Source organism: Empidonax traillii, unplaced genomic scaffold (genome assembly GCF_003031625.1).
Source record: "Empidonax traillii isolate 1590-97213 ecotype Southwest subspecies unplaced genomic scaffold, ASM303162v1 scaffold14:size4059594, whole genome shotgun sequence".
Taxonomy (NCBI): domain Eukaryota; kingdom Metazoa; phylum Chordata; class Aves; order Passeriformes; family Tyrannidae; genus Empidonax; species Empidonax traillii.
In genome coordinates, this window is record NW_020955207.1 from 3,039,363 (window position 1) to 3,056,404 (window position 17,042).

At 41.0% G+C, this 17,042-nt stretch overlaps 1 protein-coding gene across 2 annotated transcripts in view; it reads right to left on the reverse strand.

The window, feature by feature from the left end:
• NPSR1 (neuropeptide S receptor 1) overlaps window positions 1–12,500 on the reverse strand; it is a 59,177-nt gene extending 46,677 nt beyond the window's left edge. For both annotated transcript variants that reach the window (XM_027892499.1, XM_027892491.1), the window contains exon 1: window positions 12,281–12,500. In XM_027892499.1, coding sequence (XP_027748300.1) covers window positions 12,281–12,427 — 147 coding nt within the window. In that variant the 5' untranslated portion in view covers window positions 12,428–12,500. The remainder of the gene's footprint in view (window positions 1–12,280) is intronic.
• Between the last annotated feature and the right edge of the window lie 4,542 nt (window positions 12,501–17,042).

Below are 17,042 nucleotides of genomic sequence, written 5' to 3' on the forward strand. Positions count from 1 at the left end.
TAGTAGCTGTATGTTACTTCTGTCTTCACAAAACCACTAGCAGTGTCTGTATTCGGCACTTAACGCTAAAATGAGAAGCAGCCCTCAGCTTTCTTGCGCTGCTCCAGCAAGCTGTGAAATAACCAGCTGCCTCACTTCATAAGGAATGTTGATAGATGGGCTCCTTTGGAGAAGTAGGGGAAATAAATACTTCTCTCTTTCCCAGCTCCAGTGAGTCTGGGTCATCCACGAGCCCTACAAAATTCAGACATCCACTCCTTAATCTAGACATGCACCAAAACTGAAATGGAAAAATCACCCACTAAGGATAACTCTGTAGCCAGCGATAGGTGATGACAAAACGTCCCCTAGTGGTGTGTGTACAAAGAAAAGAAAGAGAGAAATAAAGCTATTTGTGTTCTCCAAGCATCATGATCCTCTGTCTGCAAGAACAGGGGAGTATGTGTCCACGTTTGCTTGTTGAGTGAGTGCACATCCAGTCTTCATATCCTAGCAACTGGAATGAGTTTCAGGTTATGTCAGTGCAGTCGTTTGGGATCTTCCAGTTCCTGACACCAAACCCAAAATGTGGGAGTTAGAGGAAAACGGAGGAGGTAAGTAAGGGCTGCAGCTGAAGGGGAGTGCCAGCTGCTGGCCACACAGAACTGACCCCAAGGCACTGTCCTGAGCAGGTTGGGGAAAGAAGGCTGCCAGTGACACCCACGCCTACCTGACTGGGCTGATGATAGAGCAGAACCAGGGGAGAACGCTTATTAAAAGCATGTGGAAGCCACTAAGCCATGACTTTGTCATGTGTGAGCAGAAACCAGAGCTCCTGCTGCTTGCAAACAAAATATCTCAGCTGTGAACATGGGGAGGGAAGGTGAAATGAAAGGAATGGAGCAGAGACAAGTAGCTTCTTGCTTCGCAGTGAGCTTTGGTGTCTCCTCAGCTCTTAACTTCCACCTGGACAGAAGCCATTATCCCTCCTCCATTGAGGAGCCACAGCTTTGCTCCAGGTAGGGAGCCACGCTTCCCTGTGGATTATATAGTTGTGCAGGGAAGGTGATGAGCAGTTTGAGGTGACACTCTGTGCCTGAACCCAGAGATTAGATTACCATACAGTGAAGGCTTTGTTGAGATGGTTTCACTTTTCCAAGCGTGATCACTTTCACCAGCGTAATCTACCATTGGGGTAATCTCACCTAACTTTAAAGTTCCAAAGAAGGAACAATTCTAAATTGTCACAGTGTTGTCTAGATAAAAGGAGTTTCTCATCGATGAGTCACCATTCATGTCACCTAAAAAAAAAACCCACCAAAACAAAACCAAAAAAACTCCACCTTTGCAAATTTATTCAATTTCTTGGAAACAAATTCCCTTCAAAATGTGTGGCACAGACATGGTGGAATTTTTTTTTTTATGAGGATGCTTTGCTTGGTGCAGGAATTGGAAGGAAATGTCCTTTTGAAAGATAATAAAAATAAAAAAGGTAAGATTTCACATCATTTTTGTCCTTGAAATTAGTAACTTCTCCTCAGGGTTTGGGTTTTCATTTCCATTTCAGAAAAGATTATTTCCTACATGAAAGAAACTAAGGGACAGGCCATGTTCCCATTTTCTCTGATATAAAATCCGAAGATCATTTTCTTAAATGTAATTCTGTGTTTCTATATTATACTGATAGATAGGAACAGAACAAAGATCCGTCACTCAAACGTTCTTTCTATTCTCGCAGAAGAAATAGCTACAGAGGAACAGAGACTGTTTTAGAAGGGTGTTTCCTCACCATAAGGGAGCAGCACATGTGGTCAGCTTAAATCCCCTCCTGCCAAATTAAAAAGCAATGATTAACGGTTAAGTAATCTTATGCTCCAGGAACAGACAATTAAACGAGACTGCAAAGATAAGTTAAAAGATGCAAACACTGAACATAGTATAAGTCTGAAAGGCCATAAGCAAAGAAATAAAGCCAAAGTGTCTATTAATCTATTTGTTGGAGCTCCCATTCAGACAAAAGGGAAAAATATCTCATTCTTGAGGATAAAGGAGCTATAACAATGGGCAACAAAACAATAGGCCTCTTTCAGTCTGCGTTAACTTGCAGAATGAAAACTTCTGTGGTTATTAATGGGATACCCTCTGTGATAAAGGCCTTCATGGAGGCTATAATTAGAATTCAAAATTACCTTTGTGAGTTGGAAATGTGTACTGGGAAAAAAACAAGATGCTGTTCAACAAAGAAGTGTAGGACTCTACAGCATAGTGGGTGTAATCACAATGGTTTGGACCAGTCTTTATAACATCCTCCCTCACACACAGCACATGTGCAAAGTGCTCCAGAAATGGAATGTGACTTAATAACATCATCCTACCATGAGAGCAACAGCCACTGTCATAGGATCGACACTAGTCTTGTGCACCTCTGCTCTAATCCTTCCACCATACTATGCCCACTCCTAGGCACAGTGCTTCAAGAGAGACACAGAGAAATGAGTTGACAGCAGTCTAGAGGATATAGCCAGGCAAAAAGACTAAATGAAGTAAGTTGCTAAATCCAGCAAAAATCAGATCGCAGGAAAAGATGAACATACCCTTGAATACACAAAAAAAGGTGTATATAAAAAAGTAAAGGACTAATCTCTTCTTTAGATCCACTGCAGATCAGACAAAAACCAGTGAATCAGAACTATAGCACAGAACTCAGCACGTAAATTTTAAAAAATCGACTTAAAATATATCATACATACACAGATTGACTGAGTCAATAAAACGTCCATCTGTGAAAGTCTTAAAAATAGTTATTAGATTAGAGAGATAGCTGATGGATCCTTGAATTTCATTCTCGATGCACTTTCTATAATTTTGTTTTATTCATCACCTTTAGGTTGCTTAGACATAGAAGTGTTTCATTTCATGTCTTGTTCATTCATCAAACAAAAATCCTCTCTTAGTAACAATCCTTATCAAGGTAATTTACAAAAAAGCATTATTTAACAACATGTGCAGGCATCAGAAGAGTTCTGATAGAAAGAAAGATACTAATATCTCCCAAATCTCTGTGCAGAAGCTTTTCATGAGGATTTCTTTTGCAATGAATATTAATAACTACAATATGTGGGAATGCCATGAGAGAGACTAGTGTCATACACCAATTATTCAGGTTAGAAAAGCTAGAGATACTGGTGACTTAATTAAGGTCACAGAACAAATCAAAGTCAAGAGGATTTCCTTGGCTTGAGTAGAGCCATTACACATGCTGCTGCTCCACAAGGCTGCTGTGTTTGGAGCATGGAAGTGCTTGACATCTGGAACGTATATTTATGTACTGCTAATTTGCTTTAAGATTAAACCAGCTTTAGTCGATGACAAAAGGCTCTTCATGGGTGAAAGGTAAGCCAGAACACCTGCTGAAGGTTGTGTACCTTTTCTTTTGACTTGAGAAGAGGCTTGTCATTTTGTTTTCTAATAATATTTCTGAATCCATAGGCTGTGGTAAGTCTAGCAAGAGGAGTATTCTGCTTTATATTTGAGCCAAAGATCACCCCTGTGAGCAGCTTTAATCAAGACCATAGTTAAATCCTTTTGGAAATACTGGGTGACATTTTGGTGCCATGATGCCATCCCTCCTTCCAGTCTCCCCAGCTAACTTCCTTGCTTTGTCATCTTTCAGGATTTGTATCCCTTCTGTTGAGGGGCACCAGCTGTGACTGTGGAACAGGGTTCCTAATAGCCTATCCCAGTGTAGGTGCTGTTGCTCATGTCTTGAGGTGCAGAGCCTTTACCTGATAGCAGAGGAGTTGCTTAAGAGAAGAAGATGTTCAACTATCAGTGGACAACGCATGTTTGTACTTGAATTGGGTCACAACATAAAACAGTTTAGTTCTAGCTGCTGAGGCTGGTTGGGAAACAGCCTGGGAAAAATAAGTTTCTAGGTAAGAAATGAACAAATAGAAAAAGAGAGAGAGAGGTACTCCATTCCTGGAGTGACTGGCTGGCTGCTTAATGTGAGGACAGGCGGCCTATGGTGAATTCATGGCCTTGCTGACATTGTGTCTTCCTACTCTCTATCCTTGGTCACTTGGGAAGAAGAGGCACTGATTCCTCATATCACAGGTCTGCAGTGGCTTAAGTCTCTGAGGAGCTCTTTCTTGCCAGTTGATTAAACTCTGGGAATGTACATTTGATCTTACTGCTTGACTTTGGTATATTTTAAGAATTATGGTTTTAGCATAGATTATTGCAGAAACTGAGATTGTAAGAGAGCTGTAATCATGGAGCAAGCCAAAGAATTTCGTAAGAATGTTCTTAACACTTAAGAAGAATATATAAAATTCCCTTGTTCAATTGAGTAATTGTCGTGCTCATGGTCAGCTTTGCCACTGGTAGATTGCATTGCATTTTCTTGAAGTAGGGGGAAAAAAAGAAAAAAAGAAAAATCTTTTCTCCTTCCTTAATTGCAGACCCTGTAAGAAAATGGAGTAATCTAGATTCACATTTTTTTGATCCTATTGTAGAAGATCTGGATTCTTGAACGTTCAAAACTGAAAATGTTCAGGACAGATTTGCTGTTTTAACATCCCCCACTTAGGATAAAAAATAAAAACTCTTTAAAAACCCAAACAGAATCCAACAACAAAACCAAAGAAAACCAAAGAAAAAAAAATAAAAGCACCCACACAAAAAAATCCAAACCCCAGCAAACCAGAAACAAATCCCAATAACCCAAAACCAATAAAAAACCCCAAGCAAATAAACCAGGAAGATTAGTTTTCCAGAGGCAGACAGGTGCCATACCACTTGACTGATTTCAGTCAGGAATTTATAGTCAGCTTCCCTCTAAGGCAAATTGCACTTTGGACTGCAACACTGAAAGGAATCAAAGAAATACACTCATCAACACAATTTAATTAAGGAGTTTTAAAGGTACTGGCACAACCTCTGATATAATTTATAAAGTTATTTTAAATAAATAAACAAAGCAAAAATAAATTAAAAACTTCTCCGTCCCATACTACCAGATTGTTCCACAGCAGAAACCCTGGAGGAGCCTTCTGGGGTCTAACTGCAACCTACAGTTTCTAACAGGAGGTTGCGGAGAAGATGGAGCAAGATTTTTCTCAGATATGCACAGTGAAGGGGCAAAGGGCCACAGGTAAGAGTTGTAACATGAGACGTCTTGATTAGACATTGGGAAAAAAGTATTCACTGTGAGGGTGGTCACACACTGGGATGGAGCCCAGAAAGGCTGCAGGCTCTCCACCCCTGGAGATATTCAAAACTTGAATGGGCACTGCTCTGAGAAATCCTGCAGACTTTGAATTTACTTTCGAGTGGTTGGCACAGGTGACCTCTAGAAGTCTTTCCCTACCTGAATTATTATGCACACACGTAAGTCTGCATCAGACCTACTTTCTTAAGGAATACTCTTAAAACTAAAAGGTACTTATACAGACGTAATCAAATGGGTGCTTTGTGTGAGTTGCACGTTGTTTATTGTATCACAGAAACAGGAACAACTCATAGCTTTCTGTGAATCTTTATGTGAATTAAAGTTCGCTCTGCAAGTCAAAAGTAGGAGTTTAAAGGCTATGGGCATGGAAATGGTACAAACACAGAAGTCTTAGGAAAAGAACTTTAAAGGGTAAGATGGTGTTATGCTTATTTGGAGGTCTGAGATGAAGAATTTCTGCCAGATGTTGACAAGCTTAAAGGGTGGGCTCTCAGAAGTGACGTGTGATGCCACTGAAAGGGTCATGACTATTGTTATTCTTACCACCTACAAAATAAAGGTTCTTTAATACATAAAAAAGAACAAACTTGATTAAACTGCCAAATGGAAACATCCCTATTTCTTCTTGTGTTGAAACTTGCTACACAAATTGTGTTGTGAAAAAAACCCACAACCTAACAGCAATATGCTTGCAGATAAGCTGTAGTTGCATTATGTATACTTTAGTTGTAGACAGCGATTCTGACTGTCAAGAAGGAAAAAAATAAGGGGCACCAAATGGCTTGCAAAAAGAGGCACAGCAAACAGAATACTTGGGCTAGAAGCCAGCTTCATGCAGGAAATACTAGTCACCTAAATGCAAAGATTCAGATGATTAATTTAAGCCATCCCCTATTGCTCAAGAAAAGCTGAAAAAATGGCTGAACCATTTCTGATTAATTTGCTGAGAGATCTTGTCTCAGTAAGAAAGAAACATGCTCAAGCAACAGGGAAGGACACTGAAATCTTATGCCCTCCTTGTTGTAAGCAGCAGAAGTTGTACTGTCCACCCCTGTGATACAAATGTTTCAAAAGGATGTTCTCCAGCTAGCAAGGCAAAACTGAGGCGTTTCTACACAGAGTTCACCCAAGATGTTTCCTGAAAATTTTAGGAAAGCAATTTGATTGACACTTAAAAGCTCTGAGAAAACTCATGTGAAGATAAGAAAGTCTGGGAAAAGGGAAAGTTCAAAGCTAAGTTTTATATTTTGTCTTTGAAACTACTTCTACTGCAATTGGATTTCAGAGAAACACATTTGGAAGGCAACAAGGCTTCTAGAAGCTGATTATTTCTTTTAATTAGTGTGGCCTGGAATGGAGCCTGATTCAAAGTGCATAAAAACAATTTCAGCCCCAGGTTTGACTCTGGGATGCCTGCTTTCCCTTTTCAATGTCACCAGTCATGCCTGATAGTTCTCATATCTCCTGCACAGAAGCTGCTTTACTGAGATGCTTTCTAACTGACTGACTGTGTTATCCTCCCAGCACAAGGTTATGGGACATTCTGGCAATCCTGGGATGCACTGCCAAACAAAACCTACACAACACATCAGAGGTGCTGGCAACAGTCACTTCCCAAGGGGTCTTCATGGCTGGGAGAAGGCCACAACTGGAAGGAACCCAAGCTGATTTTTTTCTGTTCTGTTGAACTGGAGAAGCAGCTTTGAATGAGCTTGAGTCTACACGGTATTGCACTCACAGTCTGTGAATGTTAATGTGTTATACAGAGGAAAGATCTATAATATTTTCCTCCTTTTAGACTTATGGAAATGGACAAGCTGAGAATGTCTATTCACTAAATCAGGGCACTCTCTCATGAGAACGGGTAATTATGTTAAGATTACTTCATCTTCTTTTTGAAATCTAGCAAAGATGTATCTATCTGTTTTGTGAACCTCCATTTTTTAAAAAAACTTATTTCTTAGCTCTGACTTTACTGTCACAGATGAGGCAGGGTCCTTTCAGACCACTACATTTAATACATGCCAATTGCTGTGATCTTTCTAAACTCCAATAACAGCTGAACAAGCCCCTGCCCTGCCCCAGATTTCTACAAAGATGCGGCTGTGACAGTCAGTAACAAATGTTAATAATTCAATTCTACTTGGAGATAGTTCCTATTTGCCATTCTGCTGTGTTCTGGTACAAGACAAATAATAAATGAGGACAATACTGTCCAGTTATTGCAGGATTTTTTTACTCATTGCACTCTAGGAAACTTACACAGAATTATGTAAACAGATATTCCTGATTTAAATGTCATCAGGAAGGATATATTTTTACTGGTGTACCTATCTATTTTCTTCATAGAAATTTTCAGTTTGAAGAGATAATATTAGGTCACTCAGTAGTCCATCCATAACTGCATGACTTTGACAGCCATATTTAAAACTGTGAAATGATGTTTTCCTAATCACAAAAAGGACTAAAATTATTAAGTATGCCTAACTTGTGCAAGTAAAACGCCTCAAAAAATGTAAAATATATTACTTTCCAGGCATATTTACGTAGGAGAGGCAGACAGATACAAACTGTGAGGCTGTGTGGACCGTAGAGACAGTAGCATGAGGGTTGCTAGTACAAAACTCCCCAAAACAGTTGGCTCAGCACAGCTCTGTTAGGATGTCATACTGCCAGAACACTTCTGTGTTGCATTTAAGCTGCTAGATGAAGCCAGCCTGGCCAACAGCATTGCAGCAGCGGTTTCACAAGGAGATCAGCTGTTACGTTCTCAGCTCAGCATCTCAGGAATAGCAACAGTCATTATGGCATATTACAGAGGCTGCGTTCAGGAGTTCCTGACACCTTATTTGTGTAAACTTAATTCTCCTCCTCTCCCCACACTGAAAGATTGCAAAGTTACCTCTGAAATATTTGATATGTCTATTTTATAAAATGTGTGATTGCATTTGCAGAGATTACTCCAGAAATTTGACAGCACCCGTTATTATTTTCCTATTATGTATTCAAGCATGGGATGCCTTGTGATATTTGCTTGAAAATCAGAATGAACAATAGCATAAGCAAATGCTTTCTGGGAGATAAAGCAACTCCTGCATTTGGATGAAAGGATAAGGACACCAGATTCTGACTTAAACAGGCTCTGAGGACACCTGAGGCCAAATCCATGGTACCTGATAGTTCTACAAAACCTATCTACATGTTGGTCTCCTCAATTTTTTTGCTGGAAATGGTAGGCTCTTTGTAAAGAGCATTAGACTCTAAGGATAAGCAGCACATGCTCTTAGATTTGTCCTTACTTGATCTAGGCTGTGATGTCCTGTTTAATATCAGAGCTACATGGGCTTAAACATGCAGGTACAGGGAATGCTACAGTGTAGGGAGACGACATTTGCAGAGAATCAAACAGTTCTTCCTGACACAAACTGGGAATTTACACTATTTGTTTAAAATAATTTGTTGTGGTTTTCATATACACATAGTTCCTCCTGAGAGCTCTAACACTGCAGCATCATTGCTGTGGTGATGCTGCGCTCCTGACCAGGGCTCATGGGCCCAGAAGGAGCGGGTTGTCAACATGTGGAACAGTGGCTGGGATTCCCACTTGGCAAAGGAGAGCATTGGGGTTCCCAGCAACCATGAGTGTAAACAACGAACCTGTGTCCTGCTGCTCAGGTGAGGATTCAGCTCTACTCAGCAGAAAACAAAATAAGAAAAGTAACTACTTGATGGAAGTCAGCCCACTCTGCTGGGAGGCAGGAGATGATAGTGGGAACACAGTTCTACTAAGAAAGGAACAGCAACTAAAACTCCAGTCTTTACTCCACTATGTAAAAATAGGGCATCCCATTTCTCAGCAGGCCCCTTAAAACAGAGATGATCCCTACTCAATCCTCTCCTACCACTGGGGAAGCTTCTGGGCTGGTGAGTACTTGGCAAGAGGAGCTGCGTTCTCCAGGCCTGAAGAAGCCTTTCAATCTTGTGGACAACTGGGGCAAACCTATTCTGAGATTTCAGCTTCTCTCCAGACAGGTTTCTGGTTTGTATCTTGTCAGGCTTGTAGAGTTAAGAAAGTCCTAAAGTGGAGGAAGGCCAAAGGTGTTCAGATGACCTCTGTTCCTTCTAGACTACTGCATTTGGCAGGGGGCAGTTGACACTCACTTAGAGCCCTTTTACACATAGATTAAACACATATGGAAGAGATTGTAAAGGGATGTAATGAACAGTCTTTTGGCCTGGAAGGTTGAAGCTGTAATTAATACCAATTTGCACATCTGTTCTGAATTAGGTGCTGAAACAGCCAACAGAACTCCTTGTGGTTTAAGACACTAACCTACCTGGGTGCTTCATGGAAAGGCACCTGGGAAAAAGGATGGTCTGGGTTTTCAGGGACCATTTGTCATAACACAGCAGCAAGACCTGAATGTCAGTGGGGATGAGGCAGTGCCTTTGCCATGGGAAGGACCAGCTCATCTTGCATGGTGAGTGGTGCATGGCTACACACAGTCCTGCCCCAAAAGCTGCAACTCTGCATGATGAGAGCCACCCTAGGGAACCCACATGGCCCTGCAGCAGACTTCGTTAGCAGAGCCTTGGTGAGCAGCTGGCCCTTCCACAATAATGACCACCAGAAGAAAATGTGCATTTCTCCAAGTGAAGGAAATGCTCCGTGCATTAATCCTGCTCAGTGCAGGATTTAGTTGTTAAGCAGAGGAATAGACAGAAACTCCAATGCTTCTGAAAGGGAAACACTCACAGGTCAGCCTGTAACAAGACTTTCTGTCATTGAAATGCTCCAAGGCACATAATTTTACTTTTGTCACGTTACCACCACGGTATAATAGAGACAATACCTTAGGTGGATACAAGTTGTCCTTTTGAAGCAAGTGAGGTATCCTACAAAACTGTCATTGGATAAAACTGTTAAAAAGTCATTAACACAGGTACTGGGTGAGTGTCACTCCCTGGTCTCCATACATTAGCTTAGATCATATTTTCCTCTGACTGCTTTGATAAGATACATTACAGCTGCATTTTACAAGAAGAAATAGCTTGTGTGCCCTGTCTGCACCCTGGCACACAAGCTCTGAGATCAACCTGTGTAGTGGTCGCTCATCCAGCCTGCCTTTAGAATCAGCCAGAGGCTACAGTGTGTTTGAAAATCCCAATAAAAGGGCAAAACCCTATTTGTACACACTGCATTTTGTACACAGAACTCTGTTTTTCAAATTCATGCAGCCTGTTCCAAACTGAAGCTTATGTTGCTTTAGCTGCTTAACCAGACCCTAGTGAAGAGGAAGGATATGCTGTTTGGCTTGCTGGAGTCAACAGGTACCAGCAATACCTTCCACACATGAGCTTTTTCAGAGCGCTGAAACTGCTGGCAGGGAGCCCAGTGTCTTTCCTGCACTCTAGTCATCAGAGTGGGTGCTTTCTCCTTCCTTTCCTACAGCTGCGCCAGCTGTCACTTGTCTCCAGAGTCAAAATATTTCCATGCCTATCAACAGCTCGTAATTGATGTGAAATCAGTGAATCTCCTTGCACAGTTCATGCTATATATGCGGGAGCCAGGCAGAGGAGTGCAAAATCTAATGAGAAGCTCTCGGCTAACAGAATCAAGTTTCCTTTAGCAATGGTTGAGCATGCATGACTATCCATGGTTTCCTAATTATTGTAATTTACTCAATCTCTCCTTTTAACAAGCATTTTTCTGCCTGGGGACTTTCTAATCATGGAATTAATTGTCACTTTCACCATTATAAAATACTGCTCCCATGACATTGCTCAGATTTACAGCCCTAACTGTGAAAAGAAGAAAGGAGATAAAGAGAAAGTTGTTAAAAGTATTTTGTTTATCACTTCTGATATTTTTTTTTCAAAAGCATTTTAGGAGTCTAACATGGAGAAGGCAAAAAAAAAGGGAAAAACAGAATTTTGTCTCTGAAATCCTAAATAGGAAAGTACTATCTTAACAATAAAAGAAAATATAGCAGCAACATGTTAAAAGATGCCCTCATTAATTAATAACAGAACCAGAGATCATCTCTTTCTGTAAGAGGAGTAGAAACCTACAGTAATTCCACTGATTCCACCAGCATTGTGTCAGAACTCTACCAATCTCACAGCTATAAAAGTTGCTTCTGAATATATCCCCTTTTACCTCACATGTTGTCAAATGATATAAGTGCCTGTATCTTTCCGGTTGAAATTGATCCCTTTGGTCCTGAGCTCCAGAAGGAGCAACAGGGTACTCCTTGTCAGACTTTTTAATAACTTGAACTTAACTTGTACAACATGCCATAACAATAAAGGGAGACATGGCATGCAGCATGAAATTAAGCAACAGCAATGGGCATAGAAATCTCAAGGAAAGACAAATTTCAGTACCTCTTTAATGTTTTTCCAACATTCACATACTGCAAGGGTGATGATTGTTTTTGGAGATGAACGAACACACTTCCCATACCGTTCAGCAGCATTCACTACTGAATGACTCATCTGGTGCATTCTTAACAACAGCCTTTAAGAGACTGCATCCCATGCTCAAGTTAAAAACAAACAAACCAACTAATTAGAATCTGTCCCTCCTGATAAAAAACCAAAACAAAACCCAAACAAAACCCAAAACAAACAAAGCCCCAAACACAAACAAACAAGACAAACAAAAAAACCCCTCTCACTTGTGTGCAATGTTTGTTACAGCTGGAAAACTAAAAAGAAGTCCCTTATGTCAAGATGATGCCTATAAGAAATTACATAAAAATGTGTTAAAATCATTCAAACCTTTGATTAAAGGTGCATGTATAATTACAATACTTCTACAAAAAACAGTACTGTCCTCTCTTGGGAGGGGATACAGTTGGCTAAGACATGTTCTCCAATTCCTACAAGTACTTTGCTTTTCAGTAAATGCCTCACACGTCTTGTCGGCTGTCTTTGCAGGGGAAGAAAACACTGATATCTAGGCAAAAAAAGTTCAGTAATCCTAGATGCCTCCCCACACAAGTGCTAAAAATGCACCAAAGCTGCAAGCATGTGAGAAAAGTAATGCACGCCTTAAAAGAATACCTTAAAGGAATAGTAAAAGGATCCCCACTCCTCTTCTGCCACCACTTCAGTGAAAGTCACCGTTTCAGTACAGGTGACAAGGGTAAGATCCAGCCAGCTGGTGCCTGCCTGGGAGCTGCTGCTGGCTTCTGTGGAGCTGACCTCCATCACTGGATTTTGTTCGAGTTGCCTAGGTGCTTGTTTTAGTAAGAGTTAATGCAGCCAGGCTTCTCCCGTAAAAGCGCAGCACAAAACCAGCTTCTCGCTGCTCCACTACTGGCTACCAGAGGCGTCAGGCTTCAATGCAGCTGAGTGACAGAAAAAAAAAAAAAAACAAAAAAAACAAAGCCAAGCTGGCATCATCCCTTTGAGCTTTCCTTTGGTACAACTCTGACGACAGCTACCCACATGCTCTTTCCAGCAGCAGCAGCCAGTACAAAAGCCAGCATGCACGGTCCCAGCCACGTGCTTTGTTGACTCTGGATAGCCTTGCACACCAGGTTGTTAGCTCTGGAGTCAGGCACACCTGTAAAAGCATGGACCTCCTCCCTGTATTAAGCCCAGCAGCCTGGGTATTCCACTCAGCAGATTTGCTTACTTACCCTGGCTCAACTTGTTATGATTTTAATTACCTGTAGTATTACAGTATATCCATACACAAGCACCAACACACTCTCCTGTATCAGCAAAACCCTATTAAGTTTGCAGGCTTAAGCTATCACAACAACTTCCATGTCAGTGTCTCCCTGACTTCATAAATAGGCCTCTCACTCACTTTTGCAAAGAGCTTGAGTGTGCTGCACACCGAGGAAAGGCAGTGCTTTCTTCACCAAATGGAGATCCTGTCTGGAAGGGCATGGCTTCTGCAGGCTGCTAGTGTCACTTAGAGGCTCAAGGACTCCTCAGAACAAGGTAATCAATTATCTTTCTACTCTGCGTATTTTCTGGGCTCTGATCTCACCTACCCTCTGTTTATTCAGATGTTTTTACCCTTCTCTAGTGACGTCACCCCAGGTTTACACCAAGATGGCAGATGAGGGCACCTTCCCTGAGCAAAGCGCAAAGTCACTTGTAAATCCAGAACTTGTTCATCTTCACGAAGATTCTCTGCCTCAATGGCAATGAAACCCTAAGCAGAAGGTGATGCATTTCACAGCCATACTCCACCAGCTCCATTTCTTCTTACCTGCTCATGGCAGAACCCAGCCCTGTGCTTATGCAAGCAAAGATGGCCATATGGGAGATCAGGAGTCTTTAAACTCTTCTGTCTTGCCAGCACAGCAGACCATCTCTCCAGCTGCTGGAACAGGGGTCTCCACATAGCATCCATGCCCCATCTACATAAGCAACAAGAAACAGGTCACTAAAAAAGGGCCCTCCAGCTCCCAAGGCCAATAACAGCAGGGCATGGGGGCATAAGCAGTGAAGTTCAGGTCTAAGTTTTGAATCTGAACCATCCCAGGCTGGGACATGTCTAGATCTGGGGCTTCAGATCAGGCTGTTCTAGGGACTGGAGAAACCTCTAAGTGTCTGAGCAATAGTCAGACTCCTCCAGAAGATGTTGGAGTCTCTCAGAGGAGGGAATCAGTCTAGACTGATACAGGTAATCAGTCTAGACCAATACAGATAATCAGTGCCAGTCACAATGAAAAGGGATCAGTACTGACTCATATGCACCGGTGGTCAATATTTAACAGCAGTGAATGATTCACAGGTTGGAATGTGATCAGATAAAAAGAAATGTTGTAGAACCACCATGTTTTACTTAAAACCACTGGGAAAGTGCTGATTTATATATTTTAGAAAAGAGAGGAGGAAATATTTTCGAAGTTTTTTCTGACTGATTGTACAGGTTGATTTTGAAACAATAAGAATTATTTACATAGCATCCAAGCTTCTTGAAAACATAGTACCCTTTTTTCCCCCTCTTCTTCCTTCTTCTAACCTTGCTTTCTTACATTTACAGATTTCTTTTTGCTGCAGTTAAAATTTGTTACACTGAACTTTTGGGTTTAGTGGGTTTTTGTGTTCTCATTCCTATAGGGCTTTTAAGCTCAAGCTTATTTTAGGCACTAAGAGGCTTTTCAGTAACTACATCACTCACCAGATCGTGTGTAGCTCTCCGGACTAATCAAGAGTGACTCTTCTTGTGGCTTTGCCATCTACTTGATCTAAGTAGTTCTTATGATGCTGCAAAAGGCTATACTGGGCCCTTCTCCAGTACTCTCCAGTCTACACAGGGCTAATTCAGGTTTTCCATCACCATTAGCTTTTCTGCCCTTGAGTATTTCTCAGTCACTTTCACTGCCATGGTTTGTTGACACCTGGTTTTGCTGAAAGGCTGTTTAGCCACAGATTTTAAAGCCATAGGCTTTAAAATTGCACCATGTCTAGAATCAGGGTAATTCTCCAGAACACAACACTTTGTTTTAAAACCTCTACAAAGTCATACCGTCTCTCTGAAATTTGGAGCTGATTGTTAGTTCCCTACCCCCCTCCCCATGCTGAGAATAAAGAAACTCTGAAATGAATGGTGAAATAAAATACTTCTATGATTGAATTTCAAAAGCTTGTAAAAGGCAAGATCAAATCCTAACAATTCCTCTGTGGTGAAGGAATAGCTGACTGATTCCTGTAACTGACTTTGTTGTTTTCCTCAGTTGGGACCTTGAAAAGGTTTTGAAAACTTTCACTGGTTCAAGAGACTTTCTTGCAGAGAGAGAAACTGAGTCTTCTCTGTGCTTTAATATAAAATGCTCTCAAATTATTATTGTAAGACAATTTTTTATCTCATATGCGATAAAATATTCTTCTTCTTTCTAAACATTTTGAATGGCTTTTTTTTAAAGTTACACTGTTGTACTGCACCACAGCATGCTTTATAAATAGCAAAGATATTGACAATAATCTCAAAGCAAAAAGAATGGATTATTTGGAAGAAGAATAGACAGAACTTGGTTTAGAGTCCTCTTCATCTGTCATTCCCTTTATCTTGGTCTCAGAAGATATTCAAATTTAATTTTCTTAATCAAGCTTTGAACCAAAGGACCAGAAAACTTAAGAGTATAAATGGTTCCAGTGAAAGGTGAAGTTGCCATGGCTGTTGTGTGCAGCAAAACCAGTGTGGAGACACACGAAGGGAAACCTGTCTATGTTGTATCTCCCCATAGCGGCATGGCATTCCTGACTGTCAAGAAGAGGAAACCACGTACAGCTGCAGAAAGCAAAATCTGGAGACTGATAGACTAGCTTGGCTCGTTAGAGCCTGGAGCTAATAACACCTCTGTGTGGGCTATTCACTTAAGAGCTGGACTTAATGATCCATCCGGGCCTCGTACAGCTCAGAAGATTCTTAGGTAACTCTGGAAAGGAGAAAAGAAAAAAAAGAAAAAAAAAAAAGAGAGATTAAAAAAAAGAGAGAGAAGCAATGAATCAAAGTTTTTAAAGATCAGGCAAAAATTAGTGATTTTGATTGTCTGAGGCAGAAAGGCCTCATGCAGGGAAGTTGGTCTTTCCTACACAACACCTGTGAAACACGATAGGTGGAGATGGGTCATTTTGTACACCACAGTGTGAATGCTCTATGGCAGGAAGAGGAGCTGTCCCAACAATGGTGGATGTTACATTCCAAAATTCAGCAGCTGTAGGAGGAGGAACAATGCAGGGATATATGGTTCCTCCTATGCTATCCATTTCTCCACTTTGTCTTCACTGAGGGAAACTACTGTGTGGCAGTATTTGTTGAGCATGAAGTCGATAACTTGCCAAAAGTAAGCCAATCTAAGTGTTGTGATGTGTCTAATTCTTTAAAAGATTAGGCACATCTGAAATGGGCAGAAAAAAGTTCTGCTCAAGTATATATTGTTTCTTACTGAGACTTTATAGAACATTTATCAGCTGCATTTAGGCAGCATTGGGAGTAATTTGAAAAAATATTCAGTTTTCTACTCTTTGGAGTTTTGTGCACCCTGGAGTAGTTGGGCATAATCATTTTAAGTGCAAAGAACAAAAAATGCTTTCAAACTGCAGGAAGAAAGAGTAGAAGATATTTTTTGCTTCTAAAAGAATGGCAAGGCAATTGCTTTTTGGTAAAAACCCCATACTTATCCAAATCCTCATATGCCAGCTTTGGAAAGAGGAAGGTTAGTTTGATTAGTCTGCTCTTACCAATGCACAGCTCCTCACCCCAAAAGCTGAACATATGGGATAATGCAGACGGGCTCAGCTGCTGACTCAGGCAGTGTAGGATGCCTATAGAGCTGTGTTCCCTCATTCCCACTGCACAAGAGAGCAGAAATGACACTTAAATGACACCACAAGTCTTGTTGTCTCATGTAAGCTCATTGTCCTTTAATTTACAAGATGCTTAGCAGGTACATTGGTTTCCTTTGGCACTGTGCCTCCAGAGCGGTGCAGATCTGTGCAGATCATGGGTAGGCAATACCTAAACAGGCTGGATTGTTGCACTCAAAGCAATAACCAAGCCTGCAGGTGGTCCCAGATCCAGGGCTGTGGCTGAGAAGGGAAGTCCTTGTTTATGAACTCTTGGAGGTCACTGCTATGTGTGAAGCAAAGGGCTCCATTTATGCTTCACTTAGGATGTAACTATTTGCCCAACATATTTACACTCAGATTTGTACAATTTTTTTAACCCCTCCAGGTAGAGATGACATCAAGTTTCTAAATCTTCAAAGGCTTGAAGTAGCAACGATCTTTTATAAGCTAAATATACAGTTACTAGGTTTTCTTGACAGAAACCCCTAGCACCCTTTCTCCACCTTCT